This window comes from Pogoniulus pusillus, chromosome 43, assembly GCF_015220805.1.
Source record: "Pogoniulus pusillus isolate bPogPus1 chromosome 43, bPogPus1.pri, whole genome shotgun sequence".
NCBI classification, from domain to species: Eukaryota; Metazoa; Chordata; class Aves; order Piciformes; family Lybiidae; genus Pogoniulus; species Pogoniulus pusillus.
In genome coordinates this window covers 2107629-2135552 of record NC_087306.1, presented here as the reverse complement: position 1 = coordinate 2135552, position 27924 = coordinate 2107629, and the positions used below count along the sequence as shown (strand labels likewise).

Genomic DNA, 27924 nt, shown 5'->3' with positions numbered 1-27924 from the left:
CGAGCCCATTCCCGGTCCCTTTCTCCCCAGCCCCCCGAGCCCGTTCCCGTTCCCCCTCTCCCCAGCCCCCCGAGCCCATTCCCGGTCCCTTTCTCCCCAGCCCCCAGAGCCCGTTCCCGGTCCCCCTCTCTCCCCACCCTCCTCCTTTCCGCCTCTCCCGGACCTCTCCATCCCTTTCCCCCCCTCCCCCGGGGCCGCCGCCGCCCCCCGCTCACTTCCGCCGCCGCGGCCATGGAGCGCTGAAGCGGCGGCGGCGGCAGCGGGAGCGGAACGGGGCCGTAACGGCCCCGGCAGCGGCCCCCGGCCCCCGGCCGCCCGGTCCCGATGGGCTGCGGGGCCGCAGGCTATGGAGCGGTGCTCGTCCCGCAGGGCTCCAGGTGAGCCGAACCGAACCGAACCGGGACCCGACGGCGGGGGGGGGGAGGGGGAGGTAGGCCCCGGGATAGGCCCCGGGATGGGGTCCCGGTGCGGTCGTTAGCCAAGGCAAGGCGGAGGGAAGGGGACCGGAGGGTTCCGGAGCTTTGGGTACCGGTACCGGTACCGGCGGGATGGAGGCGCCGAGGCCGTGAGGCTGCCCCGGGAGATGCTCGGGAAGTGGCCGCGGGGCCGGGAGCAAGGCGGGGGGGGGAGGAGGGTGCGGGGCGGCAGGGCCTGAGCCCCGGGAGGGGGCTGGGGGGGGGCTGGGGGGCAGGAGGGATTTGGGGGGGCTGGGGGAGGAGGAGGGGTCTGGGGGGCTGGAGGGGTCTGGGGGGTGCAGATGCGTGGGGCCGGGGGCAGGAAGAAGTGGCGGGAGGGGGCTGGGGGGGGCTGGAGGAGTCTGGGGTGTGCGAGGAGGGGGCTGGGGGGCAGGAGAGGTTTGGGGGTGCAGGGGCTGGGGGTCTGGGGGGTGCAGATGCGTGGGGCCGGGGCAGGAAGAAGGGGCGGGAGGGGGCTGGGGGGGCTGGAGGGGTTTGGGGGTGCAGAAGCTGGGGGAGGAGGAGGGGGCTGGGGGGGGCTGGAGGAGTCTGGGGTGTGCGAGGAGGGGGCTGGGGGGCAGGAGGGGTTTGGGGGTGCAGGGGCTGGGGGCAGGAGGAGGGGTCGGGGGGGCTGGAGGGGTCTGGGGGTGGAGATGTGTGGGGCTGGGGGCAGGAGGAGGGGGCGGGGGGGTGGGAGGGGTCTGGGGGACAGAAGGAGAGGGCTGAGGGGTCTGGGGGTGCAGAGATCCAGATTGGAGGGGGCAGGTGTGGGGTGTGGGGAGGCTGAGGGGGCAGGTTTGGGGGGTGCAGAGGACAGGTTTGGGGGTGCGGGGGGCAGACTTGGGGGTGCAGGGGGCAGGTGTGGGGTGCGGGGGGCTGAGGGGCTGTGGGTGCAGGTTTGGGGGGTGCAGAGGGCAGGTTTAGGGGTGCGGGGGGCAGGTTTGGGGTGCAGGGGGCAGGTCTGGGGGCGCAGGGGCAGGTGTGGGGGCGCGGGGGCAGGTTTGGGAATGCAGAGGGCAGGTTTGGGGATTCAGAGGGCATGTTTGGGGGTGCGGGGGGCTGAGGGGCTGCGGGGGCAGGTTTGGGGGGTGCAGGGGCAGGTTTGGGGGGGCAGAGGGCATGTTTGGGGTGCGGGTACAGGTTTGGGAGTGCGGGGGGCTGAGGGGCTGCGGGTGCAGGTTTGGGGGCACAGGGGCAGGTTTGGGGGCGCGGGGGGCAGGTTTGGGGGCGCGGGGGGCAGGTTTGGGGGCACAGGGGCAGGTTTGGGGGCACGGGGGGCAGACTTGGGGGGTGCAGAGGGCATGTTTGGGGGTGCAGGGGGCAGGTTTGGGAATGCAGAGGGCATGTTTGGGGGTGTGGGGGGCTGAGGGGCTGCAGGGGCAGGTTTGGGGTGCAGGGGGTAGGTTTGGGGTGCAGAGGTCAGGTTGGGGGTGCAGAGGTCAGGTTTGAGGTGCAGGGGACAGGTTTGGGGCGCGGGGGGCAGGTTTTGGGGTGCAGAAGGCAGGTCTGGGGCGCGGGGGGGATGTTTGGGGTGCAGGGGGCAGATTTTGGGGGTGCAGAGGGTAAGTTTCGGGGTGCGGGGGCATGTTTAGGGGTGCGGGGGGCAGGTTTGAGGGTGCAGAGGACAGGTTTGGGCTGCGGGGGCGGATTTGGGCTGCAGGGGGCAAGTTTGAGGGTGCAGGGGGCAGGTTTGGGGGGTGCGGGGGGCTGAGTGGCTGCGGGAGCAGGTTTGGGGTTGCGGGGGCAGGTTTGGGGGTTCAGAGGGCATGTTTGGGGGTGCGGGGGGCTGAGGGGTTGCGGGGGCAGGTTTGGGGGTGCAGAGGGCAGGTTTGGGGGGTGCGGGGGGCTGAGGGGTTGCGGGGCAGGTTTGGGGTTGCGGGGGCAGGTTTGGGGGTGCAGAGGGCAGGTTTGGGGTGCAGGGGGCAGGTTTGGGGGGTGCGGGGGGGGGCTGAGGGCTGCGCCGTGTTGCAGAGGAGGAGCGCAGGGTGCGAGCCAACAACAGGGACTACAACGAGAGGTTCCAGTACGCGGTGAGTGCGGGACGGCCGCGGGGGGGCTGCGGGAGGGCTCCGGGGGGATGTGGAAGGGCTGCGGGAGGGCTCCGGGGGGCTGTGGAAGGGCTGCAGAGGGTTGTGGAGAGCTGCGGGAGGATGCAGAGGGCTGTGGAGGGCTCCGGGGGACTGCGGGAGGGCTCCGGGAGGGCTCCGGAGGACTGCGAGAGGGCTGCGGGGGGATGCGGGAGGGCTCCGGGGGCTGCGAGAGGGCTGCGGGGGGATGCGGGAGGGCCTCGGGAGGACTGCAAGGGGCTGCAGGGAGCTGCGGGAGGGCTCCGGGGGGATGTAGAAGGGCTGCAGAGGGCTGCGGGAGGGCTCCGGGAGGGCTCCGGAGGCTGCGAGAGGGCTGCGGGGGGATGTGGAAGGGCTCCGGGAGGGCTGCGGGAGGATGCAGAGGGCTGTGGATGGCCGCGGGGGGCTGTGGGGAGCTGTGGAGAGGTCTCCTCAGGGGGAGAGGGATCTTGGGGGGGGTCTTAACAACTCCTGAACCCCCTCCTTGGGGGGAGAAGGATCTTGGGGGGGGGGTCTTAACTCCTGATCCCTCTCCTTAGGGGGAGGGGGGGGCTTGTGAGGGGGGGAGTCTCAACTCCTGAACTCCATCCTCAGGGGGAGAGGGATCTTGGGGGGGGTCTTAACAACTCCTGAACCCCCTCCTTGGGGGGAGAGGGATTTTGGGGGGGGTCTTAACTCCTGACCCCCCTCCTCAGTGGGAGAGGGATCCTGGGGGGAGTCTTAACAACTCCTGAACCTCCTCTTCGGGGGGGAGAAGGATCTTGGGGGGGTCTTAACTCCTGACCCCCTTCCTTGGGGGGAGAAGGATCTTGGGGGTGGGTCTTAACTCCTGAACCCCTTCCTTGGGGGGGAGAAGGATCTTGGGGGTGGGTCTTAACTCCTGAACCCCTTCCTTGGGGGGGAGAAGGATCTTGGGGGGGGGTCTTAACTCCTGAACCCCTTCCTTGGGGGGGAGAAGGATCTTGGGGGAGGGGTCTTAACTCCTGACCCCCCCTCCTTGGGGGGGGGATGAGGGATTTTGGGGGGGGTTGTGTCTTAACAACTCCTGACACCCCCCCCCTTCCTCTCCCCTCCCCAGAGCAACTGCATCAAGACCTCCAAGTACAACATCATCACCTTCCTGCCTGTCAACCTCTTCGAGCAGTTCCAGGAGGTGGCCAACACTTACTTCCTCTTCCTCCTCATCCTCCAGGTGGGTGCTGGAGGAAGGCAGAGAGAGGATAAATCCTCCCTCCCACACCGCCCCCCCCACTGGGGCGGGGGGGGGGAGATGCTGACTGCTGCTGCCTGCCCCCAGCTGATCCCTCAGATCTCCTCCCTCTCCTGGTTCACCACCATTGTGCCTTTGGTGCTTGTCTTAACCATCACTGCTGTCAAAGATGCCACCGACGACTATGTGAGTGCTGCCAGGCCTGCTGGGGGGGGTGGGCACACGCAGACAACCCCCTCCAGGGTGTCCCTCTAAAGGAGAGGAGGGGGGAGGGGAAGGTGACTCTGCTGTCCCCTCCCATCTCCCATCCCCCCCCGCCCAGTTCCGCCATAAAAGCGACAACCAAGTGAACAATCGCCAGTCCCAGCTGCTGGTGGGAGGAGTGTGAGTGCCAGGGCCGGGGGGCACGGGGCGCTGGGGGGGGTGGGGAGGGGGCACAGGGAGCTGAGGGGTTGGGGATGAGGAAGGGACAGAGGGAGCTGTGGGGATGGGGGGGATGGGGAGGGGGAAGGGGCAGAGGGAACTGAGGGGTTGGGGTGGGTGGGGATGGGGAAGGGGCACAGAGAGCTGAGGGGCTGGGGAGGGTGGGGAGGGGGCACAGGGAGCTGTGGGTATGGGGATGAGGAAGGGACAGAGGAAGCTGTGGGGCTGGGGAGGGTGGGGAGGGGGCACAGGGAGCTGTGGGTATGGGGATGAGGAAGGGACAGAGGAAGCTGTGGGGCTGGGGGGGATGGGGAGGGGGCACAGGGAGCTGAGAGGCTGGGGGGATGGGGAGGGGGTACAGGGAACTGTGGGGCTGGGGCTGGAGGGGTTGGGGAGGGGGCACAGGGAGCTGTAGGACTGGGGGTGATGGGGATGGGGAGGGGGCAGAGGGAGCTGTGGGGCTGGGGGGGCTGGGGAGGGGGCAGAGGGGGCTGTGGGGCTGGGGGGGATGGGGAAGGGGAGGGGGCACAGGCAGCTGCAGTGATGGGGAGGGGGCACAGGGCTCTGGAGAAGGGGCACAGGGTGGCTGGGAAGGGGGCACAGTGCCCTGAGCAGCTGGGGCAGATGGGGAGGGGGCACAGGGTGGCTGGGGAGGGGGCACAGTGCCCTGAGGGACTGGGGCAGATGGGGAGGGGGCACAGAGCTCTTGGGAGGGGGCACAGGACCCTATGGGGCTGGAGCAGGTGGGCAGGGGGCAGAGGAGCCTGAGGGGCTGGAGCAGGTGGGCAGAGGGCAGAGGAGCCTGAAGGCTGGGGCAGGTGGGCAGGGGGCAGAGGAGCCTGAAGGCTGGGGCAGGTGGGCAGGGGGCAGAGGAGCCTGAGGGGCTGGAGCAGGTGGGCAGGGGGCAGAGGAGCCTGAGGGGCCCGCAGGCGCTGCGTGGGCAGGCGCAGGGCGCAGGGCGGTGCCCAGCTGCCAGCTGATGCCACGCCCGGGCCGTGCCCCCCGCAGGCTGCGGCAGGAGCCGTGGATGAACGTCCGCGTGGGGGACATCATCAAGCTGGAGAACAACCAATTCGTGGCGGTGAGCAGGGCACACAGAGGGGCACAGAGGGGCAGCACCAGCCTGGCACCAGCCTGGCACGGGGCTGTACCACCCCCACCCCCTGCCCACCCCCCTTCCAGCTCCTCCATCAGAGCTTCCTGGCCTGGAGCTGGGCTTAGGTCATGAGCTTGGAGCTGTGTTTGAGCTCCAGGCCAGGCTGGCAGCACCCAAAGGCCAAGAGGATCCCCAGGGAAGGGGCAAAGCAAGGCCAGGTTTGTGCCCAGGTGCCAGCAGGACCTTCCTTGTGTGTCTCTCATGCCAGGCTGATCTCCTCCTGCTGTGCAGCAGTGAGCCCCATGGGCTGTGCTACATCGAGACAGCTGAGCTGGATGGGTAGGTGATGCCCTGGCAGGGCACCTGAAACTAGGTGGGCATCACCCTGCCAGGCTAGACCCAGCCCTGGTGCCCCCTTGCCCTGCAGAGAGACCAACATGAAGGTGCGCCAGGCCATCCCTGTCACCTCGGAGCTGGGGGACACCAGCAAGCTGGCACAGTTTGATGGTGAGTGCCTGGCACTGGTGCCCTGGGGACCCTGCTGGTGGGCAGCTGCTGGGACTTGGATGAGCTTGGAGGGCTTTGCCAACCCAAAGATCTCCATCGCCTGGCATGGCTCTGTTCTGGAGAGCTCAGATCCATCCCTGCCCTGGCTCCATCCTGGGTAGCTCAGCCTCATCCCTGCCCTGCCTCCATGCCAGCCCCATCCCTGTCCTGGCTCCATCCTGGAGAGCTCAGCCCCATCCCTGCCCTGACTCCATCCTGGAGAGCTCAGCCCCATCCCTGCCCTGCCTCCATCCCAGCCCCATCCCTGCCCTGCCTCCATGCCAGCCCCATCCCTGTCCTGGCTCCATCCTGGAGAGCTTAGCCCCATCCCTGTCCTGCCTCCATCCCAGCCCCATCCCTGCCCTGACTCCATCCTGCAGAGCTCAGCCCCATCCCTGTCCATCCCTGTCCTGGCTCCATCCTGGAGAGCTCAGCCCCATCCCTGCCCTGGGTCTAGCTCAGATCCATCCCTGCCCTGACTCCATCCCAGCTCCATCCCTGTCCTGGCTGCATCCCAGAATCATCTCTGCCCTGGGTCCATCCCAGATCCATCCCTGCCCTGGGTCCCTTCTGGAGAGCTCAGCCCCATCCCTGCTGTGGGTCTAGCTCAGATCCATTCCTGTCCTGACTCTATCCCAGCCCCATCCCTGCCCTGGCTCCATCCTGGACAGCTCAGCCCCATCCCTGCCCTGGCTCCATCCTGGACAGCTCAGCCCCATCCCTGTCCTGGTTCTAGCTCAGATCCATCCCTGCCCTGACTCCATCCCTGCTCTGGCTCCATCCTGGATAGCTCAGCCCCATCCCTGCCCTGATTCCATCCCTGCTCTGGCTCCATCCTGGGTAGCTCAGCCCCATCCCTGCCCTGGCTCCATCCCTGCTCTGGCTCCATCCTGGGTAGCTCAGCCCCATCCCTGCCCTGGCTCCATCCCTGCTTTGGCTCCATCCCTGCCTTGGCTCCATCCCTGCTCTGGCTCCATCCTGGATAGCTCAGCCCCATCCCTACCCTGACTCCATCCCTGCCCTGGCTCCATCCCTACCCTGACTCCATCCCTGCCCTGGCTCCATCCTGGGTAGCTCAGCCCCATCCCTACCCTAACTCCATCCCTGCTCTGGCTCCATCCTGGGTCTAGCTCAGCTCCATCCTTGCCCTGCCTCCCTCCTGCCCCCCCACCTTGCCCCCTTCCCTCCCACCTTGTGCCCCTCACCCACAGCCCATTCCCACCTCTGCCAGCGCCGCACTGGATCTGCTCTGGATGCAGGCAACAAACTCCAACCCCCAACCGCTCCCAACCTCTCCCAAATCCCTTTCCCAACCTCCCCCCCCCTCGGTGCCCCCCCCCCCCCCCAGGCGAGGTGATCTGTGAGCCCCCCAACAACAAACTGGACAAGTTTGGGGGGACCTTGCACTGGAAGGACAACAAATACCCTCTGAGCAACCAGAACCTGCTGCTGCGCGGCTGCGTCCTGCGCAACACCGAGTGCTGCTTCGGCCTCGTCCTCTTCGCAGGTGGGCACAGGGGCAAAGGGCAGGGCAGAGTGGGCACAAGGAGTGACCCTGATGTGCCCCCACCCCTGACCTCGTCATGGCCCTACCCTTGCCCCTTTTGTGCCCCTTTCTCTGCCCCCATCCTCCCCCCAGGCCCTGACACCAAACTGATGCAGAACAGTGGCCGCACCAAGTTCAAGCGCACCAGCATCGACCGCCTGATGAACACCCTGGTGCTGTGGGTATGATGCCAACCTGCCCACCCAGCCCGGGCCCTGGCATGCCTAGGGGCAGCCCTGTCCTCACAGCCTGCTTGGCACCTCCCTGAAACCTGCTTGGCATCCCCCCACAGCCGGCTCAGAACTGCTCCCCCCCGCCCAAACCTGCTTGCTTCTTGCTACAGCCTGCACAGGATGCTCCTCAACCTGCCTGGCACCCCCCAGCCTGCCTGGCACCCCCCAGCCTGCTTGGCACTGTCCTAATCTACTCAGGACCCCCTCCGAGACTTCTCAAGACCCTTCCCACCCTGCTTGGCACTGCCCCAATTTTCTTGGCACTGCCTCAACTTACTCAATGCCCCTTCCCACCCTGCTTGGCACCCCCCAACCTGCTTGGCACCTCCCAGCCTACTTAGCACTGCCCAACCTGCTTGGCACTGCCCCAACCTCCTCAATTCCCCTTCCCAACCTGCTTGGCACTGCCCCACCTGCTTGGCACTGCCCCAACCTACTCAAGACCCCCTCCCAACCTGCTTGGCACTGCCCAACCTGCTTGGCACCTCCCAACCTACTCTATATCCCTTCCTGACCTACTTGGCACTGCCCAACCTGCTTGGCACTGCCCCAACCTACTCAAGACCCCCTCCCAACCTGCTTGGCATTGCCCAACCTGTTTGGCACTGCCCCAACCTACTCAAGACCCCCTCCCAACCTGCTTGGCACCTCCCAACCTACTCAATACTCCTTCCCAACCTGCTTGGCACTGCCCAACCTACTTGGCACTGCCCCAACCTACTCAACCCTCCCCTCCTAACCTGCTGCAGCCCTTTGATGTGCCCACTCCTTGTGCCCAGATCTTCGGGTTCCTGGTGTGCATGGGGGTGATCCTGGCCATTGGCAATGCCATCTGGGAGCACGAGGTTGGCATCTGCTTCCAGATCTACCTGCCCTGGGACGAGGGTGTGCACAGTGCCTTCTTCTCTGGCTTCCTCTCCTTCTGGTCCTACATCATCATCCTCAACACCGTGGTGCCCATCTCGCTCTACGTCAGGTAGGGCACAAGGGTGCCAAGGGAGGTTGGCAACCTCTGGGCAAGGCAGATAGAAGTGGGCAGAGAGGGGGAGGATGGAGACCCCCACCCCTAGGCAGAGCTCTCTCTGTGTGTGTGTGTGTGTGGAGTGTGGGGTGTGGGCACAGGTTGCCCTCTCTGGTGCCAGCCAAGATTGCCCTCAAGAGATACCCACCCCACTGCTTGGCATCTTGGTGCCACCCACCCACCCATCCTTCCTTCCTTCCTTCCTTCCTTCCTTCCTCCCTCTCCTGGCTGTGCCTCCCTCCTCTGCCCCTTGCCCTGGCTGCATGCTGCTTGGTTTTTTTTGCTCTGTGCCCACTTTGCCCTGCTGCCAGGCTCCTGATCTGCTGCCAGGCTCTCGCCCTGCTGCCAGGCTCTCACCCTGCTGCCAGGCTCCTGCCCAGCTGCCAGGCTCCTGCCCCTTTTCCCCTGCCCTCTCTCTTTTAATTTCTCTCTCTTTTCGTTCCCCAGCATGGGTTCTGTCACCCCTGCCCCCGAGGTAAGAACCTGGCACTCCCCCTGGCACCTCCCCCCCCAGCACCCCCTTGGCACCCCTTACTCACCCAGCTCACCATTGCCTACCCACCCCTCCCCCGGGTCAGGGTGAGGGTGGGATGCCAGGACAGGAATCTGGGGGCACTCAGGTGGCATGACCTTGCCCTTCTCCCCTCCTTCCCCCCCCCCAACCTCTCACCCCTTGGTGCCAGTCCCCTTTCAGCCCCTGCCCGGCTGTGGGTTAGGAGCTGGGTAAAGGCTGGGCACAAAGAGTTGGCAAAGCAGCAGCTTTGGGACGGGGCTGATCTTTGAGTGGGCATGGAGTGGCAGTGCCCACTTGCCTCGGGTGACCTTGCTGTGCCCACCCACAGCGTGGAAGTGATCCGTTTGGGGCACAGCTACTTCATCAACTGGGACAAGAAGATGTACTGTGCCCAGCGGCGAGTGCCCGCCGAGGCTCGCACCACCACCCTCAACGAGGAGCTGGGCCAGGTGGAGTACATCTTCTCTGACAAGACTGGCACCCTCACCCAGAACATCATGGTCTTCAGCAAGTGCTCTGTCAATGGGCACAGCTACGGTGAGTGCCAAGGTGCCAGCCTGTGCCCACCCCGCGGGCGGCAGTGGTGGCAGCGGCGGTGCCCACTCTGCTTCGCTGCTTGAACCTCCTCCTGAGGGCACTGAAGGGAGTGGAGGAGAGGGCCCAGGTGTAGCCTGGCAGAGCTGCTCTTGGCTCCCACCCTGGCACCTCTGTGTGCCAGTGTTTGGGTCCTCGTTAGGCTGTGGCAGTGCCAAGTGCCCTCCCTGCATGCCCACCTCCTGAGGGCACTAAAGGGAGTGGAGGAGAGGGCCCAGGTGTAGCCTGGCAGAGCTGCTCTTGTGCCCTACCCTGGCACCTCTGTGGTCCTCATTAGGCTGTGGCAGTGCCAAGTGCCCTCCTTGCATGCCCTCCTCCTGAGGGCACTGAAGGGAGTGGAGGAGAGGGCCCAGGTGTAGCCTGGCAGAGCTGCTCTTGGCTCCCACCCTGGCACCTCTGTGTGCCAGTGTTTGGGTCCTCGTTAGACTGTGGCAGTGCCAAGTGCCCTCCCTGCATGCCCTCCTCCTGAGGGCACTAAAGGGAGTGGAGGAGAGGGCCCAGGTGTAGCCTGGCAGAGCTGCTCTTGGCTCCCACCCTGGCACCTCTGTGTGCCAGTGTTTGGGTCCTCATTAGGCTGTGGCAGTGCCAAGTGCCCTCCCTGCATGCCCACCTCCTGAGGGCACTAAAGGGAGTGGAGGAGAGGGCCCAGGTGTAGCCTGGCAGAGCTGCTCTTGTGCCCTACCCTGGCACCTCTGTGTGCCAGTGTTTGGGTCCTCATTAGGCTGTGGCAGTGCCAAGTGCCCTCCCTGCATGCCCTCCTCCTGAGGGTACTGAAGGGAGTGGAGGAGAGGGCCCAGGTGTAGCCTGGCAGAGCTGCTCTTGTGCCCTACCCTGGCACCTCTGTGGTCCTCATTAGGCTGTGGCAGTGCCAAGTGCCCTCCCTGCATGCCCTCCTCCTGAGGGCACCAAGTAGGTGGCTGAGAGGGCTGCCCACATGGCACCTCTGTGTGCCAGCATCGGGGTCCTTGTTAGGCTGTGGCAGTGCCAAGTGCCCTCCCTGCATGCTCTCCTCCTGAGGGCACTAAGGAGGTATCTGAGAGGTGCCCAGCTGCAGCCTGGCACCCCTTCATGCCAGCCCTAGTGCCCTCATCCCGCTGAACCCGTTGGCAGGTGACGTTCAGGACGTGCTGGGGCACAAGCTGGAGCTGGGTGAGGTAAGGCTGGCAGAGGGCACCACTCCCCTCCCCCCCCCCCCCCCCAGCACCAACCTGCGACAGTGCCAAGCCGATGCCAACCTCTGCCCTCCCCCCCGCCTTTGGCAGAAACCACAACCTGTAGACTTCTCCTTCAACCCTCTGGCTGATGCCAACTTCCAGTTCTGGGATGCCAGGCTGCTGGAGGCAGTCAAGGTGGGCGACTGCCACGTGCACCAGTTCTTCCGCCTGCTCTCGCTGTGCCACACGGTCATGGCCGAGGAGAAGAGCCCAGGTGGGCACAGGGTGGGCACAGCAGCCAACTCTGGGGTGTTACAGGGGCACAGCAAAGAGCTGGCACACACCAACACCCCCCCTCTCTCTGCCCTGTGCCAACCTCTAGGGGAGCTCTACTACAAAGCCCAGTCCCCGGACGAGGGGGCACTGGTGACAGCTGCCAGGAACTTCGGCTTCGTCTTCCGTGCCCGCACCCCCCAGACCATCACGGTGCAGGAGCTTGGCACCGCTGCCACCTACCAGCTCTTGGCCATCCTGGACTTCAACAACGTCCGCAAGCGCATGTCTGTCATCGGTGAGGGCATGCCCGTGCCAAGGGGGCACCCCCAGAGCCTTGGCATGAGGGCACAGGGGGGTTGCGGTGCCAGGCGCTGCTGTGCCAGGCGCTGGTGGTGGAGGGTGTGGAGAAGGTTCTGCTGCTGTGCCCACCCCTACAGGCTGGCATCTTCATGGTGGAGGGCATGGGGCAGGTTGTTCTCTTGTGCCCCTGAGCCTGGCAGCTTCCCATCATGGAGGGCATTGTGGAGGGCATGGGGAAGGTCCTGCTCCTGTGCCACCCCCTGAGCCTGGCAGATCTGTGCCGTGCTCCTCATCATGAGGGTCACAGTGGGGGACATGGGGCAGATCTTGCTCCTGTGCCAACCCCTAGCCTGGCAGCTTCCCATTGTGGGAGGGCATGGGGCAGGTCGTGCCCCATCACGGTGTAGGAGCTTGGCACAGCTGCCACCTACCAGCTCTTGGCCATCCTGGACTTCAACAACATCCTCAAGAGCATGTCTGGCATCGGTGAGGGCATGCCTGTGCCAAGGGGGCACCCCCAGTGCCTTGGCATGAGGGCACAGGGGGGTTGGGGTGCCAGGTGCTGGCGGTGGAGGGCGTGGGGAAGGTTTTGCTGCTGTGCCCACCCCTACAGGCTGGCAGCTTCATGGTGGAGTGGGGCATGGGGCAGGTCCTTCTCGTGTGCCACCCCCGCAGGCTGGCATCTTCATGGTAGAGGGCATGGGGAAGGTCCTTCTCCTGTGCCACCCCCTAGCCTGGCATCTTCATGGTGGAGGGCATGGGAAAGGTCCTTCTCCTGTGCCCACCCCCCACAGGCTGGCAGCTTCATGGTGGAGGGCACGGGGAAGGTCCTTCTCCTGTGCCCACCCCCCACAGGCTGGCATATTCATGATGGAGGGCATGGGGAAGGTTGTTCTCTTGTGCCCCTGAGCCTGGCAGCTTCCCATTGTGGGGGGCATAGGGAAGTTCTTGCTCCTGTGCCACCCCCTGAGCCTGGCAGATCTGTGCCCTGCTCCTCATCATGAGGGTCACAGTGGGGGACATGGGGCAGGTCTTGCTCCTGTGCCATCCCAGCCTGGCAGCTTCCCATTGTGGGAGGGCATGGGGCAGGTCCTTCTTCTGTGCCACCCCCACAGGCTGGCAGCTTCATGGTGGAGGGCATGGGGAAGGTCTTGCTCCTGTGCCCCTGAGCCTGGCAGCTTCATGGTGGAGGGCATGGGGAAGGTTCTGCTGCTGTGCCCACCCCTACAGACTGGCAGCTTCAGATTGTGGAGGGCATGGGGCAGGTCCTTCTCCTGTGCCACTCCTGTGCCAAGGGGGCACCCCCCCACACACACACATTGGCATGAGGGCAGGGGGGTTGGTGTGCCTGGCAGTGGAGGGTGTGGAGAAGGTTCTGCTGCTGTGCCCACCCCCCACAGGCTGGCATCTTCATGGTGGAGGGCATAGGGCAGGTCCTTCTCCTGTGCCACCCCCACAGCCTGGCAGCTTTATGGTGGAGGGCATGGGACAGGTCCTTCTCTTGTGCCCCTGAGCCTGGCAGATCTGTGCCCTGCTCCCCACCATGGGGGTCAGAGTGGAGGGCATGGGGTAGGTCCTTCTCCTGTGCCACCTCCCAGCCTGGCAGCTTCAGCTTGTGGGGGGCATGGGGCAAGTCCTTCTCTTGTGCCCCTGAGCCTGGCAGCTTCCCACCATGGAGGGCATTGTGGAGGGCATGGGGCAGGTCCTGCTCCTGTGCCCCTGAGCCTGGCAGCTTCCCACCATGGAGGGCATTGTGGAGGGCATGGGGCAGGTCCTGCTCCTGTGCCCCTGAGCCTGGCAGACCTGTGCCCTGCTCCCCATGGCGGGGGTCAGAGCGGGGGGCGTGGGGCGGTGCCCGCCGAGGCTGGCACTGCCCTGCCCTGTGCCCGCAGTGCGCAGCCCCGAGGGCAGGATCCTGCTGTACTGCAAAGGAGCTGACACCATCCTGCTGGAGAGGCTGTGCCCTGCCAACCAGGCCCTCACCAGCCTCACCACCGAGCACCTCAACGTGAGCAGGGCACCGCGGGCAGCGCCGGGGAGGGCACAGGGCTCTGTTGGCAGCACCAGGGAGGGCACAGAGCACTGTGAGCAGTGCCAGGGAGGGCACAAGGCTCTGTGGGCAGCACCAGGGAGGGCACAGAACACTGGGGGCAGTGCCAGGGAGGGCACAGGGCTCTGTTGGTAGCACCAGGGAGGGCACAAGGCTCTGTGGGCAGCACCAGGGAGGGCACAGAGCACTGGGGGCAGTGCCAGGGAGGGCACAAGGCTCTGTGGGCAGCACCAGGGAGGGCACAGAGCACTGGGGGCAGCACCAGGGAGGGCACAAGGCTCTGTTGGTAGCACCAGGGAGGGCACAGAGCACTGGGGGCAGTGCCAGGGTGGGCACAAGGCTCTGTGGGCAGCACCAGGGAGGGCACAGAGCACTGGGGGCAGTCCCAGGGAGGGCACAAGGCTCTGTGGGCAGCACCAGGGAGGGCACAGAGCACTGGGGACAGTACCAGGGCGGGCACAAGGCTCTGTGGGCAGCACCAGGGAGGGCACAGAACACTGGGGGCAGTGCCAGGGAGGGCACAGGGCTCTGTTGGTAGCACCAGGGAGGGCACAAAGCACTGGGAGCAGTGCCAGGGAGGGCACAAGGCTCTCTGGGCAGCACCAGGGAGGGCACAGAGCACTGGGGGCAGTGCCAGGGAGGGCACAAGGCTCTGTGGGCAGCACCAGGGAGGGCACAGAGCACTGGGGGCAGTGCCAGGGAGGGCACAAGGCTCTGTTGGCAGTGCCATGGGTGGGCACAGGGCTCTGTGGGCAGCACCAGGGCGGGCACAAGGCTCTGTGGGCAGCACCAGGGAGGGCGCAGAGCACTGGGGGCAGCGCCTGGGAGGGCACAGGGCTCTGTTGGCAGCACCATGGGCGTCGGGGGGGTGGCAGCCAAGGTCCGTGGGCACGGCTGGGGCCTGCCCCCTGTGCCCAGCTGCTGCTGCTTGCAGGAGTACGCCGGGGAGGGGCTGCGGACCTTGGTGCTGGCATACAGGGAGCTGGAGGAGAGCTACTACCAGGAGTGGGCACAGAGGCTGCTCCGTGCCCGTGCCACCCTCGAGGCCCGTGAGGATCGCCTGGCACGGCTCTACGACGAGGTGGAGCAAGACCTGATGGTATGGGGGGCAGGGCAGGGCACGGGGGGCGGGCACGGGGGGGGAAGGGGAGTGGGTGAGCAGCTCCTTCTGACCCTCCTGCCCTGCCCCTTTGGGTGCCCACAGCAGGCAGGGAAGGGCACAGGGGACTGGCATGGGGCAGGTGGGTGAGCAGCTCCCTCTGACCCTCCTGCCCTGCCCCTTTGGGTGCCCACAGCAGGCAGGGAAGGGCACAGGGGACTGGCATGGGGCAGGTGGGTGAGCAGCTCCCTCTGATTCTTCTGCCCTGCCCCTTTGGGTGCCCACAGCAGGCAGGGAAGGGCACAGGGGACTGGCATGGGGCAGGTGGGTGAGCAGCTCCCTCTGACCCTCCTGCCCTGCCCCTTTGGGTGCCCACAGCAGGCAGGGAAGGGCACAGGGGACTGGCATGGGGCAGGTGGGTGAGCAGCTCCCTCTGATTCTTCTGCCCTGCCCCTTTGGGTGCCCACAGCAGGCAAGGCAGGGCAGGGTGGGGCTGGCAGGGATGGAGCTGGCAGAAGGGCCTGGCAAGCAGCTCCCTCTGACCCCCCCTGCCCTGCCTGCTGTGGGCACCCAACGGGGTAGGGCAGGAGGGGCTGGCACAGGGGCTGGTGAGCAGCTCCCTCTGCCCCTCCTGCCCATGCCCCTTTGGGTGCCCACAGCTGCTGGGTGCCACTGCCATCGAGGACAAGCTGCAGCAGGGGGTGCCCGAGACCATCGCGGTGCTGACCTTGGCAAACATCAAGATCTGGGTCCTGACAGGGGACAAACAGGGTGAGGAGGGGGAGGGGCGGGGTGGGAGGGATAAGAGGTGGGGGTGGGGCTGGGGGTGAGGATGAGGGTGGGGGAGGGAGAGGGGAATGGGGCTGGGGGTGGGAGAGGAGGTGGGGGTGGGGCTGGGGGTGAGGATGAGGGTGGGGGAGGGAGAGGGGAATGGGGTTGGGGGTGGGAGAGGAGGTGGGGGTGGGGCTGGGGGTGAGGATGAGGGTGGGGGAGGGAGAGGGGAATGGGGCTGGGGGTGGGGCCAGGGGTGAGGATGAGGACGGGGGAGGGAGAAGAGGTGGGGGTGGGGCCAGGGGTGAGGATGAGGGTGGGGGAGGGAGAGGGGAATGGGGCTGGGGGTGGGAGAGGAGGTGGGGGTGGGGCTGGGGGTGAGGATGAGGGTGGGGGAGGGAGAGGGGAGCGGGGCTGGAGGATGGGGGTGGGAGAGGAGGTGAGGCTGGGGCTAGGGAGAAGGGCTGGGGGTGAGGATGGGAGAGGGTGTGGGGGTAGGGGAGGGAGAGGAGGGTGGGGCTGGGGGTGAGGGTGAGGATGGGGGAGGAAGAGGGGGCTGGGAGATGGGGTGGGGCTGGGGGTGAGGGTGAGGATGGGGGAGGAAGAGGGGGCTGGGAGAGGGAGGTGGGGCTGGGGGTGAGGGTGAGGATGGGGGAGGAAGAGGGGGCTGGGAGATGGGGGTGGGGCTGGGGGTGAGGATGGGGGAGGAAGAGGGGGCTGGGAGATGGGGGTGGGGCTGGGGGTGAGGATGGGGGAGGAAGAGGGGGCTGGGAGATGGGGGTGGGGCTGGGGGTGAGGATGGGGGAGGAAGAGGGGGCTGGGAGATGGGGGTGGGGCTGGGAGTGAGGATGGGGGAGGAAGAGGGGGCAGGGAGAGGGGGTGGGGCTGGGGGTGAGGATGGGGGAGGAAGAGGGGGCTGGGAGATGGGGGTGGGGCTGGGGGTGAGGATGGGGGAGGAAGAGGGGGCTGGGAGATGGGGGTGGGGCTGGGAGTGAGGATGGGGGAGGAAGAGGGGGCTGGGAGAGGGGGGTGGGGCTGGGGGTGGGGGTGAGGATGGGGGAGGAAGAGGGGGCTGGGAGATGGGGTGGGGCTGGGGGTGAGGGTGAGGATGGGGGAGGAAGAGGGGGCAGGGAGAGGGGGTGGGGCTGGGGGTGAGGATGGGGGAGGAAGAGGGGGCAGGGAGAGGGCGGTGGGGCTGGGAGTGAGGATGGGGGAGGAAGAGGGGGCTGAGGGTGAAGGTGGGGGAGGAAGAGGGGGCTGGGGCTGGAGGTGAGGCTGGGGGTGAGGCTGGGGGTGAGGCTGGGGGCTATGGGCTGGCCGCGGGGGTGGGGGGGGGGCTGGGGGAGCGCTCCGGCGCCAGGCGGCTGCAGCCTCGCCCTGCCCTGCCCTGCCCCGCCCTGCCCCGCCCTGCCCCGCCCAGAGACGGCAGTGAACATTGGCTACTCCTGCAAGATGCTGACCGAGGACCTGGCTGAGGTGTTCGTGGTCGCCGGGCACACGGTGCTGGAGGTGCGCCAGGAGCTCAGGTGGGGCTCAGGGCACAAGGAAATGCCCACCCCGGGGTGGTGCCAGCTGATGCACAGCCCCTCCCCCCCTCCCTCCCCCCCCCCTCCACTCCCCTCTCTCTCTTTCTCTCTCTCATCCAAGGGGATGAGACTGAACAAGGCCAAGGGCAGGGTCTGCACTTTGGGCACAGCAAGGCCAAGCAGTGGCACAGGCTGGGCACAGAGTGGCTGAGAGCAGGCAGGCAGAGAGGGCCCTGGGGGTGCTGGGTGGCAGCTGCAGAGGAGGCAGCAGTGTGCCCAGGTGGGCAGCAGAGGCAGGGGCAGCCTGGGCTGGCTGAGGAGCAGTGTGGGCAGCAGGAGCAGGGAGGTTCTTGTGCCCCTGTGCTGGCACTGCTCAGGCCAGCCCTGGAGTGCTGTGCCCAGCTCTGGGCTCCTGCATTGCAGAGAGCTGCTGAGGGGCTGGCAGGTGCCCAGAGCAGGGCAGCAAGGCTGGGGAGGGGGCACAGCCCTGTGAGGAGAGGCTGAGGGAGCTGGGGGGGTGCAGCCTGGCCCAGAGCAGGCTGAGGGCAGAGCTGATTGCTGCCTGCAGCTGCCTGCAGGGAGGTTGTGCCCAGCTGGGGTTGGGCTCTGCTGCCAGGCAGGCAGGGCCAGAAGCAGGGCACAGAGGCTGAAGCTGTGGCAGGGCAGGCTGAGGCTGGGTGTGAGGAGGAAGCTGTTGGCAGAGAGAGTGATTGGCACTGGCATGGGCTGCCCAGGGAGGTGGTGCAGTGCCCATGGCTGGGGGTGCTGAAGCCAAGGCTGGCTGGGGGCACTGAGTGCCATGGGCTGGTTGGTTGGGCAGGGCTGGGGGAGAGGTTGGCATGGCTGAGCCTGGAGCTCTCTGCCAGCCTGCCTGGCTCTGATTCTTTCTCCCCCCGCTCAGGAAAGCCAGGGAGAAGATGCTGGAGGCCTCCCGCTCCGTGGGCAATGGTTTCTCCTACCAGGAGAAGCTTTCTTCCTCCTCCTCCTCCTCCTCCTCCTCCTCCTCTTCCTCCTCCAAGCTCACCTCTGTGCTGGAAGCCATCACGGGCGAGTATGCCCTGGTGATCAACGGGCACAGCCTGGTAGGCAGCTGGCAGTGTGCAGCAGGAGGGAGATAAAGGGTGGGGAGGAAGTGGGCACTGTGTCCTGCCAGCCTGTGCCCACTTTGGTTGCCCTCTCAGGCCCTGGCAAGCAGCTGGCAGTGTGCAGCAGGAAGAAGCTGAAGGTTGGGGGTGAGGTGGGCACTGTGCCCTGCCAGCCTGTGCCCACTTTGGTTGCCCTCTCAGGCCCTGGCAAGCAGCTGGCAGTGTGCAGCAGAAAGAAGCTGAAGGCTGGGGTGAGGTGGGCACTGTGCCCTGCCAGCCTGTGCCCACTTTGGTTGCCCTCTCAGGCCCTGGCAAGCAGCTGGCAGTGTGCAGCAGGAAGAAGCTGAAGGTTGGGGGTGAGGTGGGCACTGTGCCCTGCCAGCCTACCCCTCTCAGGCCCTGGCAAGCAGCTGGCAGCATGCAGCAGGAGGGAGTTAAAGGTTAAGGTTAGGGTGGAGATGGGCACCGTGTCCTGCCAGCATGTGCCCACTTTGGTTGCCCTCTCAGACCCTGGCAAGCAGCTGACAGCGTGCAGCAGGAGGGGAGTTAAAGCTTAAGGTTAGGGGCTTAGCGTGGAGGTGGGCACCGTGCCCTGCCAGCCTGTGCCCACTCCGGATGCCCCCTCAGGCCCTGGCAGGCAGCTGGCAGTGTGCAGCAGGAAGAAGATGAAGGTTGGAGGGGAAGTGGACACTGTGCCCTGCCAGCCTGCCCCTCTCAGGCCCTGGCAGGCAGCTGGCAGTGTGCAGCAGGAGGGGAGTTAAAGCTTAAGGTTAGGGGCTTAGCGTGGAGGTGGGCACCGTGCTCTGCCAGCCTGTGCCCACTCCGGCTGCCCCCTCAGGCCCATGCCCTGGAGGCTGACATGGAGGTGGAGTTCCTGGAGACTGCCTGCGCCTGCAGGGCTGTGATCTGCTGCAGAGTCACTCCCCTGCAGAAGGCTCAGGTGGTGGAGCTGGTGAAGAAGCACAAGAGAGCTGTCACCTTGGCCATCGGGGACGGTGCCAACGACGTCAGCATGATCAAAAGTGAGCCCTGTGGGCATCCCCGAGGTGCCCACGCTCTGCCCTTTGCCATCTCCCCCCCTCCCCTGCCCGGCTGCCACCCCCAGCTGCCAGTTTGCTTCCTCCCCTTTGCTGTTCTGCTCTTACTCTGCCTCTGCTGGGGTGGGTTTTTTTTTTGCCTCCCTCCTTTCCTCTCCAGCTGCCCACATCGGAGTGGGCATCAGCGGGCAGGAGGGCATCCAGGCGGTGCTGGCATCGGACTACTCCTTCTCGCAGTTCAGGTTCCTGCAGCGCCTCCTGCTGGTGCATGGGCGCTGGTCCTACCTCCGCATGTGCAAGTTCCTCTGCTACTTCTTCTACAAGAACTTTGCCTTCACCATGGTCCACTTCTGGTTTGGCTTCTTCTGTGGCTTCTCAGCTCAGGTGAGAGCAGCCAAAAGCCTCTGCCTGGCAGCCCTGAAAGGGTGAGGGGCATTCGATGTGGCAGCCAGAGGGGCAGGGATGGCAGCCAGAGGGGCAGGGATGGCAGCCAGAGGGGCAGGGATGGCAGCCAGAGGGCCAGGGATGGGCTGTGGAGGTGGGCACAAGGCAAGCTCAGGAGGTGCAACCAAGGGCAAGGTCCTGCAGCTGGGTGGAGGCAATGCCAAGCACCACTGCAGGCTGGGCAGTGCCAGGCTGCAGAGCAGCCCTGAGCAGAGGCACTTGGGGGTGCTGCTGGAGGAGAAGCTCAGCAGGAGCCAGCAGTGAGCACTGCAGCCCAGAGAGCAGCCAGAGCCTGGGCTGCAGCAGCAGCAGTGTGGGCAGCAGGGCCAGGGAGGGGATTCTGCCCTCTGCTGAGACCCCACCTGGAGTCCTGCCTCCAGCTCTGGAGCCCCTGGGCCAAGAGGGCTGTGGAGATGCTGGAGAGTGTCCAGAGCAGGGCCAGGAGGATGCTGAGAGGCTGCAGCAGCTCTGCTGTGAGCACAGCCTGAAAGAGTTGGGGCTGTGCAGGCTGGAGCAGAGGAGGCTCCCAGGGGACCTTCTTGTGGCCTGCCAGGACCTGAAGGGGGCTGCAAAAAAGCTGGGGAGGGACTTTTGAGGCTGTGAGGGAGTGGCAGGAGTGGGGGGGATGGAGCAGAGCTGGAGGTGAGGAGAGTGAGGCTGGAGGTGAGGAGGAAGTTGTTGAGCAGGAGAGTGGTGAGAGCCTGACAGGGGCTGCCCAGGGAGGGGGTTGAGGCCCCATGGCTGGAGGTGTTTGAGGCCAGGCTGGCTGAGGCTGTGGGCAGCCTGCTCTAGGGTAGGGTGTCCCTGGGCATGGCAGGGGTTGGCACTGCCTGCTCCTTGTGGTCCCTTCCAACCCTGCCTGCTTCTATGGCTCTGTGATTCATCCTACCCCAGTGGGCACATCCCTGGCATGGCAGGCAGGGGGTGAGGAGCAGCTTGGGCCGTGGGGAGGTTGCTGCCAGTGACTCTCCCAACCCTGCAGCAGTTTGTGGGGGTGGGTTTGGGGGGGCACAGCTCTGGGGCAGGGGTGGGCAGGTGCCAGTCTCTGTCTTGTGCCACACAGACTGTCTATGATCAATACTTCATCACCCTCTACAACATCGTCTACACCTCGCTGCCAGTGCTTGCCATGGGCATCTTCGACCAGGTGAGCTGAGGGGGCACCAGGAGGGCACCTTGGGTTGCACCAGGAGGGCACTCTGGGTTGCACCAGGAGGGCACTTTGGGGTACACCAGCTGGGCACCTTGGGTTGCACCAGGAGGGCACCTTGGGTTGCACCAGGAGGGCACTTTGGGTTGCACCAGGAGGGCACTTTGGGTTACACCAGGAGGGCACTTTGGGTTGCACCAGGAGGGCACTTTGGGGTACACCAACTGGGCACCTTGGGTTGCACCAGGAGGGCACATTGGGTTACACCAGGAGGGCACCTTGGGTTGCACCAGGAGGGCACTTTGGGGTACACCAGGAGGGCACCTTGGGTTGCACCAGGAGGGCAACTTGGGTTGCACCAGGAGGGCACTTTGGGATACACCAGGAGGGCACCTTGGGTTGCACCAGGAGGGCACTTTGGGGGTACACCAGGAGGGCACCTTGGGTTGCACCAGGAGGGCACTTTGGGGGTACACCAGGAGGGCACCTTGGTTTGCACCAGGAGGGTACCCTGGGTTGCATCAGGAGGGCACCTTGGATTACACCAGGAGGGCACTTTGGGGTACACCAACTGGGCACCTTGGGTTGCACCAGGAGGGCACTTTGGGGTACACCAGGAGGGCACCTTGGATTACACCAGGAGGGCACTTTGAGGTACACCAACTGGGCACCTTGGGTTGCACCAGGAGGGCACTTTGGGGTACACCAGGAGGGCACCTTGGATTACACCAGGAGGGCACTTTGAGGTACACCAACTGGGCACCTTGGGTTGCACCAGGAGGGCATCCTGAGTTTGCACCAGGAGGGTACCCTGGGTTGCATCAGGAGGGCACCTTGGATTACACCAGGAGGGCACTTTGGGGTACATCAACTGGGCACCTTGGGTTACCCCAGGAGGGCATCTTGGGTTGCACCAGCAGGGCACCTTGGGTTGCACCAGGAGGGCACCTTGGGTTACCCCAAGAGGGCACCCAGGACCTACCAGAGAAGGAAGGCTCTGCCCAGTCTCCCCAGCCTGCCCTATCCTCATCCTTCCCTGGGTCGTGCCCTGACCCCAGCTAACCACAACCAGACGGAGATGCCCAGAGCCTCTCTGTGCCCCCTTTTCTGTGCCCAGGACGTGCCAGAGCAGAGGAGCATGGAGTACCCCAAGCTGTACGAGCCTGGGCAGCTGAATCTGCTCTTCAACAAGAGGGAGTTCTTCATCTGCATCGCTCAGGGCATCTACACCTCCGTCCTCATGTTCTTCATCCCCTACGGCGTCTTCGCCGATGCCACCCGCGACGACGGTGCCCAGCTGGCAGACTACCAATCCTTCGCCGTCACCGTGGCCACCTCCCTGGTGATCGTGGTCAGCGTGCAGGTGGGCACAGAGGGAAGGAGCATGGTGCCCACAGGGTGCCCACCACTCCCCTAACCCCCCCAACCTTTAACTGCCCTCCTGATGCGCACTGCCAGCTGCCTGCCGGGGCTTGAGAGGGCAACCGAAGTGGGCACAGGCTGGCAGAGCACTGTGCCCACTTCCCCCCTAGCCCTCTAACCTTTAACTCCAGGGCCTGAGAGGGCAGCCAAAGTGGGCACAGCTGGCAGAGCACTGTGCCCACTTCCCCCCTAACCCCCCAACCTTTAACTCCAGGGCCTGAGAGGGCAACCAAAGTGGGCACAGCTGGCAGAGCACTGTGCCCACTTCCCCCCTAACCCCCCAACCTTTAACTCCAGGGCCTGAGAGGGCAACCAACCCCTCCAATCTTTAACTCCTTCCTGCTGCACACTACCAGCTGCCTGCCGGGGCTTGAGAGAGCAACCGAAGTGGGCACAGGCTGGCAGAGCACAGTGCCCAACTAACCCCCCAACCTTTAACTCCAGGGCCTGAGAGGGCAGCCAAAGTAGGCACAGGCTGGCAGAGCATGGTGCCCACCTCCCCCTAACCCCCCAACCTTTAACTCCAGGGCCTGAGAGGGCAACCAAAGTGGGACAGGCTGGCAGGGCACAGTGCCCACCTCCCCCTAACCCCCCAACCTTTAACTCCAGGGCCTGAGAGGGCAGCCAAAGTGGGACAGGCTGGCAGGACACAGTGCCCACACAGTGCCCACCATCACCCCAACCTTTAACTCCCCTCCTGCCACACACTGCCAGCTGCCTACCAGGGCCTGAGAGGGCAACCAAAGTGGGCAAAGGCTGGCAGAGAACAGTGCCCACCTAACCCCCCAACCTTTAACTCCAGGGCCTGAGAGGGCAACCAAAGTGGAACAGGCTGGCAGGGCACAGTGCCTACACGGTGCCCACCACCACCCCAACCTTTAACTCCCCTCCTGCCACACACTGCCAGCTGCCTACCAGGGCCTGAGAGGGCAACCAAAGTGGGCACAGGCTGGCAGAGTACAGTGCCCACCTAACCCCCCAACCTTTAACTCCAGGGCCTGAGAGGGCAACCAAAGTAGGCACAGGCTGGCAGAGAACGGTGCCCACCTAACCCCCCAACCTTTAACTCCAGGGCCTGAGAGGGCAGCCAAAGTGGGCACAGGCTGGCAGGGACCTCAAGCCAGCCCTGCTCCCCCCTCCCCAGCCCTGATGGGGGCGCTGCAGCCTCTTCTTTCCCCTTCTCCTCCCCCCCTGCTCCCAGATCGGGCTGGACACAGGCTTCTGGACTGCCATCAACCACTTCTTCATCTGGGGCAGCCTGGCAGCCTACTTTGCCATCCTCTTTGCCATGCACAGCGATGGCCTCTTCCAGCTCTTCCCCAACCAGTTCCGCTTCGTGGGTGAGTCCCTGGGCAAGTGCCCACCCTCGTACCCTCCCCCAACCCCAACCCACCTGGCTGGGTGTTGTCCCAGCTGAGAGCTCCCAGCCTGAGCCCTGCCTGCCCTGCTGCCCCCCCCAGGCAGTGCCCAGAGCACGCTGGCACAGCCCACGGTCTGGCTGACCATCGCCCTCACCGCCGTGGTCTGCATCGTGCCCGTCGTAGCCTTCCGCTTCCTCAAGCTGGACCTGAAGCCACAGCTCTCAGACACGGTCAGGGGGCCCGGGGGGGGCTGTGCCCGGGGGTGGGGGTAGGGGGGGGATGTGCCCCGGGAGGGGAGGGGGGCTGGGGCTGTGCCCGAAGCATCCAGGGGCCTGATCCCAAGGGACCCAAAGTCTTGTCCCCATTGGACACAGGGACCTGATCCCAAGGGCTCCAGGGACCTGATCCCAAGGGACCCAAAGTCTTGTCCCCAAGGGACACAGGGACCTGATCCCAAGGGCTCCAGGGACCTGAGCCCAAGGGACCCAAAGTCTTGTCCCCAAGGGACACAGGGACCTGATCCCAAGGGCTCCAGGGACCTGAGCCCAAGGGACCCAAAGTCTTGTCCTCAAGGGACCCAGGGACCTGTCCCCAAGGGACCCAAAGTCTTGTCCTCAAGGGACCCAGGGACCTGATCCCAAGGGACCCAAAGTCTTGTCCCCAAGGGACCCAAAGTCTTGTCCTCAAGGGACCCAGGGACCTGTCCCCAAGCTATCCAGGGTCTTGTCCCCATGGGACCCAGGGACATGATCCCAAGGGACCCAGGGATCTGTCCCCAAAGGACCCAGGGACCTGATCCCGAGGGACCCAGAGTCTTGTCCTCAAGGGACCCAGGGCCATGTCCCCAAGGCACCCAGGGCCATGTCCCCAAGGGACTCAGGATTCTGTCCCCAGGGCCAGGCCCTTTTGTAGCTCCCTGCTCCTGTGCCTTTGTCTCCAGTCCTGTCTGCTGTCCCTTGGGGGCACAGGGTCCTGTCCCCTGGCACAGGCAGTTCTGGGGGGTCCCTGAAGCTGACCCTTGGGGGCACAGGGTCCTGTCCCCTGGCACAGGCAGTTCTGGGGGGTCCCTGAAGCTGTCCCTAAGACCCCTGAGGTGCTGTGCCCTGGCACAGGCGGTTCTGGGGGGTTCCTGAAGCTGACCCTAAGACTCCTGAGGTGCTGTGCCCTGGCACAGGCAGTTCTGGGGGGTCCCTGAAGCTGTCCCTAAGACCCCTGAGGTGCTGTGCCCTGGCACAGGCAGTTCTGGGGCATCCCTGAAGCTGTCCCTAAGACCCCTGAGGTGCTGTGCCCTGGCACAGGCGGTTCTGGGGGGTCCCTGAAGCTGACCCTAAGACTCCTGAGGTGCTGTGCCCTGGCACAGGCGGTTCTGGGGGGTCCCTGAAGCTGTCCCTAAGACTCTGGGGGGCTGTGCCCTGGCACAGGCAGTTCTGGGGCATCCCTGAAGCTGTCCCTAAGACTCTGGGGGGCTGTGCCCTGGCACAGGCAGTTCTGGGGGGTCCCTGAAGCTGTCCCTAAGACTCTTAGGTCCTGTCCCCTGGCACAGGCAGTTCTGGGGGGTCCCTGAAGCTGTCCCTAAGACACCTGAGGAGCTGTGCCCTGGCACGGGCAGTTCTGGGGCATCCCTGAAGCTGTCCCTAGGACTCTGGGGTGCTGTGCCCTGGCATGGGCAGTTCTGGGGCATCCCTGAAGCTGTCCCTAAGACCCCTGAGGTGCTGTGCCCTGGCACAGGCAGTTCTGGGGCATCCCTGAAGCTGACCCTTAGACTCTGGGGGGCTGTGCCCTGGCACGGGCGGTGCTGGGGGAGGTCCCTGACGCTGTGCCCTGCCCCCAGGTGCGCTACACTCAGCTGGTGAGGAAGAAGCAGAAGGCTCAGCACCGCTGCATGCGGCGCGGGGGGCGCGGGGGGTCGCGGCGCTCCGGCTATGCCTTCTCCCACCAGGAGGGCTTCGGGGAGCTGATCATGTCCGGCAAGAACATGAGGCTCAGCTCCTTGGCACTCGCCAGTTTCACCACCCGGCCTGGCACGGCTTGGATCGAGACCCTGCGGAAGAAGAAGGGCAGCAGCGAGGGCAGCCCCAGCGGCGCCGTCGCGGACAGAGCCCTCAAGCTCTGAAGCCGGAGCTGAGATGAAGGGGGAGGGGAGGGGGGGGAGGCAAATAATGACCTTCCCTCCCCTCGGGCAGCCCCTTGGACCCCCTCCTCACTGTGCCCTTCTCTCACTGTGGGCATCGAAAGGGAGGGAGAGGAGGGGAGGAGGAAGGTCCAAGCCCCTCGAGGGCAGGCGGTGAAGGTTCGGAGGAGTCGGAACTGTTGCAGCGTAACCAAAAACTGCTCCACCCGCGGGTGGGCAGACAAAAAAGGGGGTGGGGGTGGGGGTGGGAGGGACAGAGGGACAGACCCCACCCCCGGCAACCCCTCTGCATCCCCCTCCCACGCTCTCCTCCTTCCCCTCCCCCCCCCTTCCCCTCTGCCAATCTCCTTACACACAGCGAATGTATCACACCGAGGGCAGGCTTGAGGTGGGGAGGAGGAGGAGGAGGAGGAGGGAAGAGGGGGTCAGGTCTGGAGGGTGTGGGGGGGTACCCTCCCCTCCCCCCCCCTCTCACCCACGGTGTCTTCTTTTTTATATATATATATATATATATATTAAAAAAACCACAACTTAGAGGAAAAAAAAACCAACAAAAAACCCAAACAAAAAATAAAATTAAAAAAAAAGGAATAAAAAAAAGGGAAAAAAATTTAAAATCTCAACAAATAAAAACCACAGGAAAAAAAAAAAAACACAGAAAGAAGAGAGGAGGAAAACAAAAAAACCTCCAAAACTCAGCTGGGGTTTGGGGCTGAGAGGTAGAGAGTGAGGGAGGGGGCAGGGGGCAAAGGGGAGGGGGAGGGGGGGGTTGGGATGCAGATTCGGATTCGAATTGGGGGGGGGAGGAGGGGGAGAGGAAGGGGGGAGTTGAGAGGTTGGCACCTCTGGGGGTGGGGAGGAGTGGGGGGTCGGGAGGGGGTGGAAAAGGGTTGGGGGTCGGGAGGGGATGGGGAAGGGGTGGGGATGGGGTGGGGAAGGGTTGGGAGTGGGGAGCTGTGGGGGTTCGGGAGGGGATGGGGAAGGGGATGGGGTGGGGATGAGGAGGGGATGGGGTGGGGGTTCGGGAGGGGGTGGAGAAGGGTTGGGGGTCGGGAGGGGGGTGGAGAAGGGGATAGGGTGGGGATAAGGAGGAGATGGGGTGGGGGGTCGGGAGGGGAAGGGGATGGGGTGGGGATGAGGAGGGGATAGGGTGGGGGGTCGGGAGGGGAAGGGGATGAGGAGGAGATGGGGTGGGGGGTCGGGAGGGGGAGGAAAAGGGTTGGGGGGTCGGGAGGGGGTGGAGAAGGGGATGGGGTGGGGATAAGGAGGAGATGGGGTGGGGGGTCGGGAGGGGAAGGGGATGGGGTGGGGATGAGGAGGGGATGGGGTGGGGGGTCGGGAGGGGAAGGGGATGGGGATGGGGTGGGGATGAGGAGGGGATGGGGTGGGGGGTCGGGAGGGGAAGGGGATGGGGATGGGGTGGGGATGAGGAGGGGATGGGGTGGGGGGTCGGGAGGGGGTGGAAAAGGGTTGGGGGTCGGGAGGGGATGGGGAGGGGGTAGGGGAGGAGGTGGGGGAGGGAATGGGGTGGGGAAGGGGTGGGGGTGAGTAGGGATGGGGGTTCGGGAGGGAATGGGGAGGGGTTGGGGGTGGGGAGAGGTGAGGGTCAGGAGGGGATGGGGTAGGGAAGGGGTAGGAGTGGGGGGTCGGGAGGGGATGGGGAAGGGGAGGGGGTGGGGAGGGGGGTCCGGAAGGAGTGGGGAAGGGCTGGGAAGGGTTAGGGGGTCGGGAAGGGAGCTGGAGCGGGGGGGGGAGAATCCAGGAGGAGTCTCTCGGAGGGTCTCCCCCCAACACACACCGCCGGGGGTGGGAAAGGGGAAGCAGCCCCCAGGTCCCCCCCAGGTCCTTCCTGCTTTCTGCGGGCTCCAGCCTGGCTGCAGTGATTCACTCCCACGCTGGGGTCTTGCACAACCTTCCTCCTCCTCCTCCTCCTCCTCCTCCTCCTCCTCCTCCTCCTCCTCCTCCTCCTCCTCCTCCTCCTCCTCCTCCTCCTCCTCCTCCTCCTCCTCGTGGGGGGAAGAGCAGACCCTCTGCCGCCGGTGGCGGGGAGGGAGGAAGGGGAAGTTGGCACCGGAGAGTTCGGGGGGGGAGGGAGGGGGGGCAGAGGAGGAAGTCGAAAGTTGGGGAGGGGGTTTGGGGGGGAGGGGGGGGGGGGCGGTTCCTGTGTCCGCTCTTTCCCGAGAGGAAGCCACTCGGGACAGGCTCTGCCGTGGGAGATACCGAAAGGGGGACCCCAGGGATCAGAGTGGGGAGGGGGAGGGAGAGGGGGGGGCGGTGCAGTTCTCCCTCTCCCGGTGCCGCTCCCCCTCCCCCGGTACCGGTTTGGCCCCGCCCCTCCCGGGCGCACGTGCTGCCGCCACGGAACCGCCCCCGCTCCCTCCTCCGCCTCCCTCCTCCCCCCCCGCCCCCCCCCC

The 27924-nt window shown here is 65.6% G+C and overlaps 1 protein-coding gene across 2 annotated transcripts; it reads left to right on the top strand.

Moving 5' to 3' along the window:
• Positions 1–230: 230 nt before the first annotated feature.
• On the top strand, positions 231–26088 carry ATP8B2 (ATPase phospholipid transporting 8B2). Of its 2 annotated transcripts, XM_064176055.1 has the most exons (27): positions 231–377; positions 2427–2485; positions 3600–3713; positions 3819–3917; positions 4054–4115; positions 5163–5235; positions 5519–5589; positions 5678–5757; positions 7145–7303; positions 7436–7524; positions 8355–8551; positions 9439–9647; positions 10815–10858; positions 10967–11132; positions 11241–11429; positions 13327–13442; positions 14419–14583; positions 15243–15354; positions 16775–16880; positions 17782–17962; positions 18804–18987; positions 19163–19386; positions 20510–20593; positions 21714–21959; positions 23220–23358; positions 23479–23609; positions 25211–26088. In XM_064176055.1, exons 1-27 carry the CDS (start codon positions 347–349, stop codon positions 25490–25492), a joined length of 3612 nt encoding a protein of 1203 aa, XP_064032125.1. In that variant the 5' UTR covers positions 231–346; the 3' UTR covers positions 25493–26088. The 2 variants fall into 2 exon arrangements, with proteins under 2 accessions (XP_064032125.1, XP_064032126.1); XM_064176056.1 differs by lacking the exons at positions 231–377; positions 2427–2485; positions 3600–3713; positions 4054–4115 and having other exon boundaries at positions 3821–3917; positions 25211–26087.
• The last annotated feature ends 1836 nt before the right edge of the window (positions 26089–27924 follow it).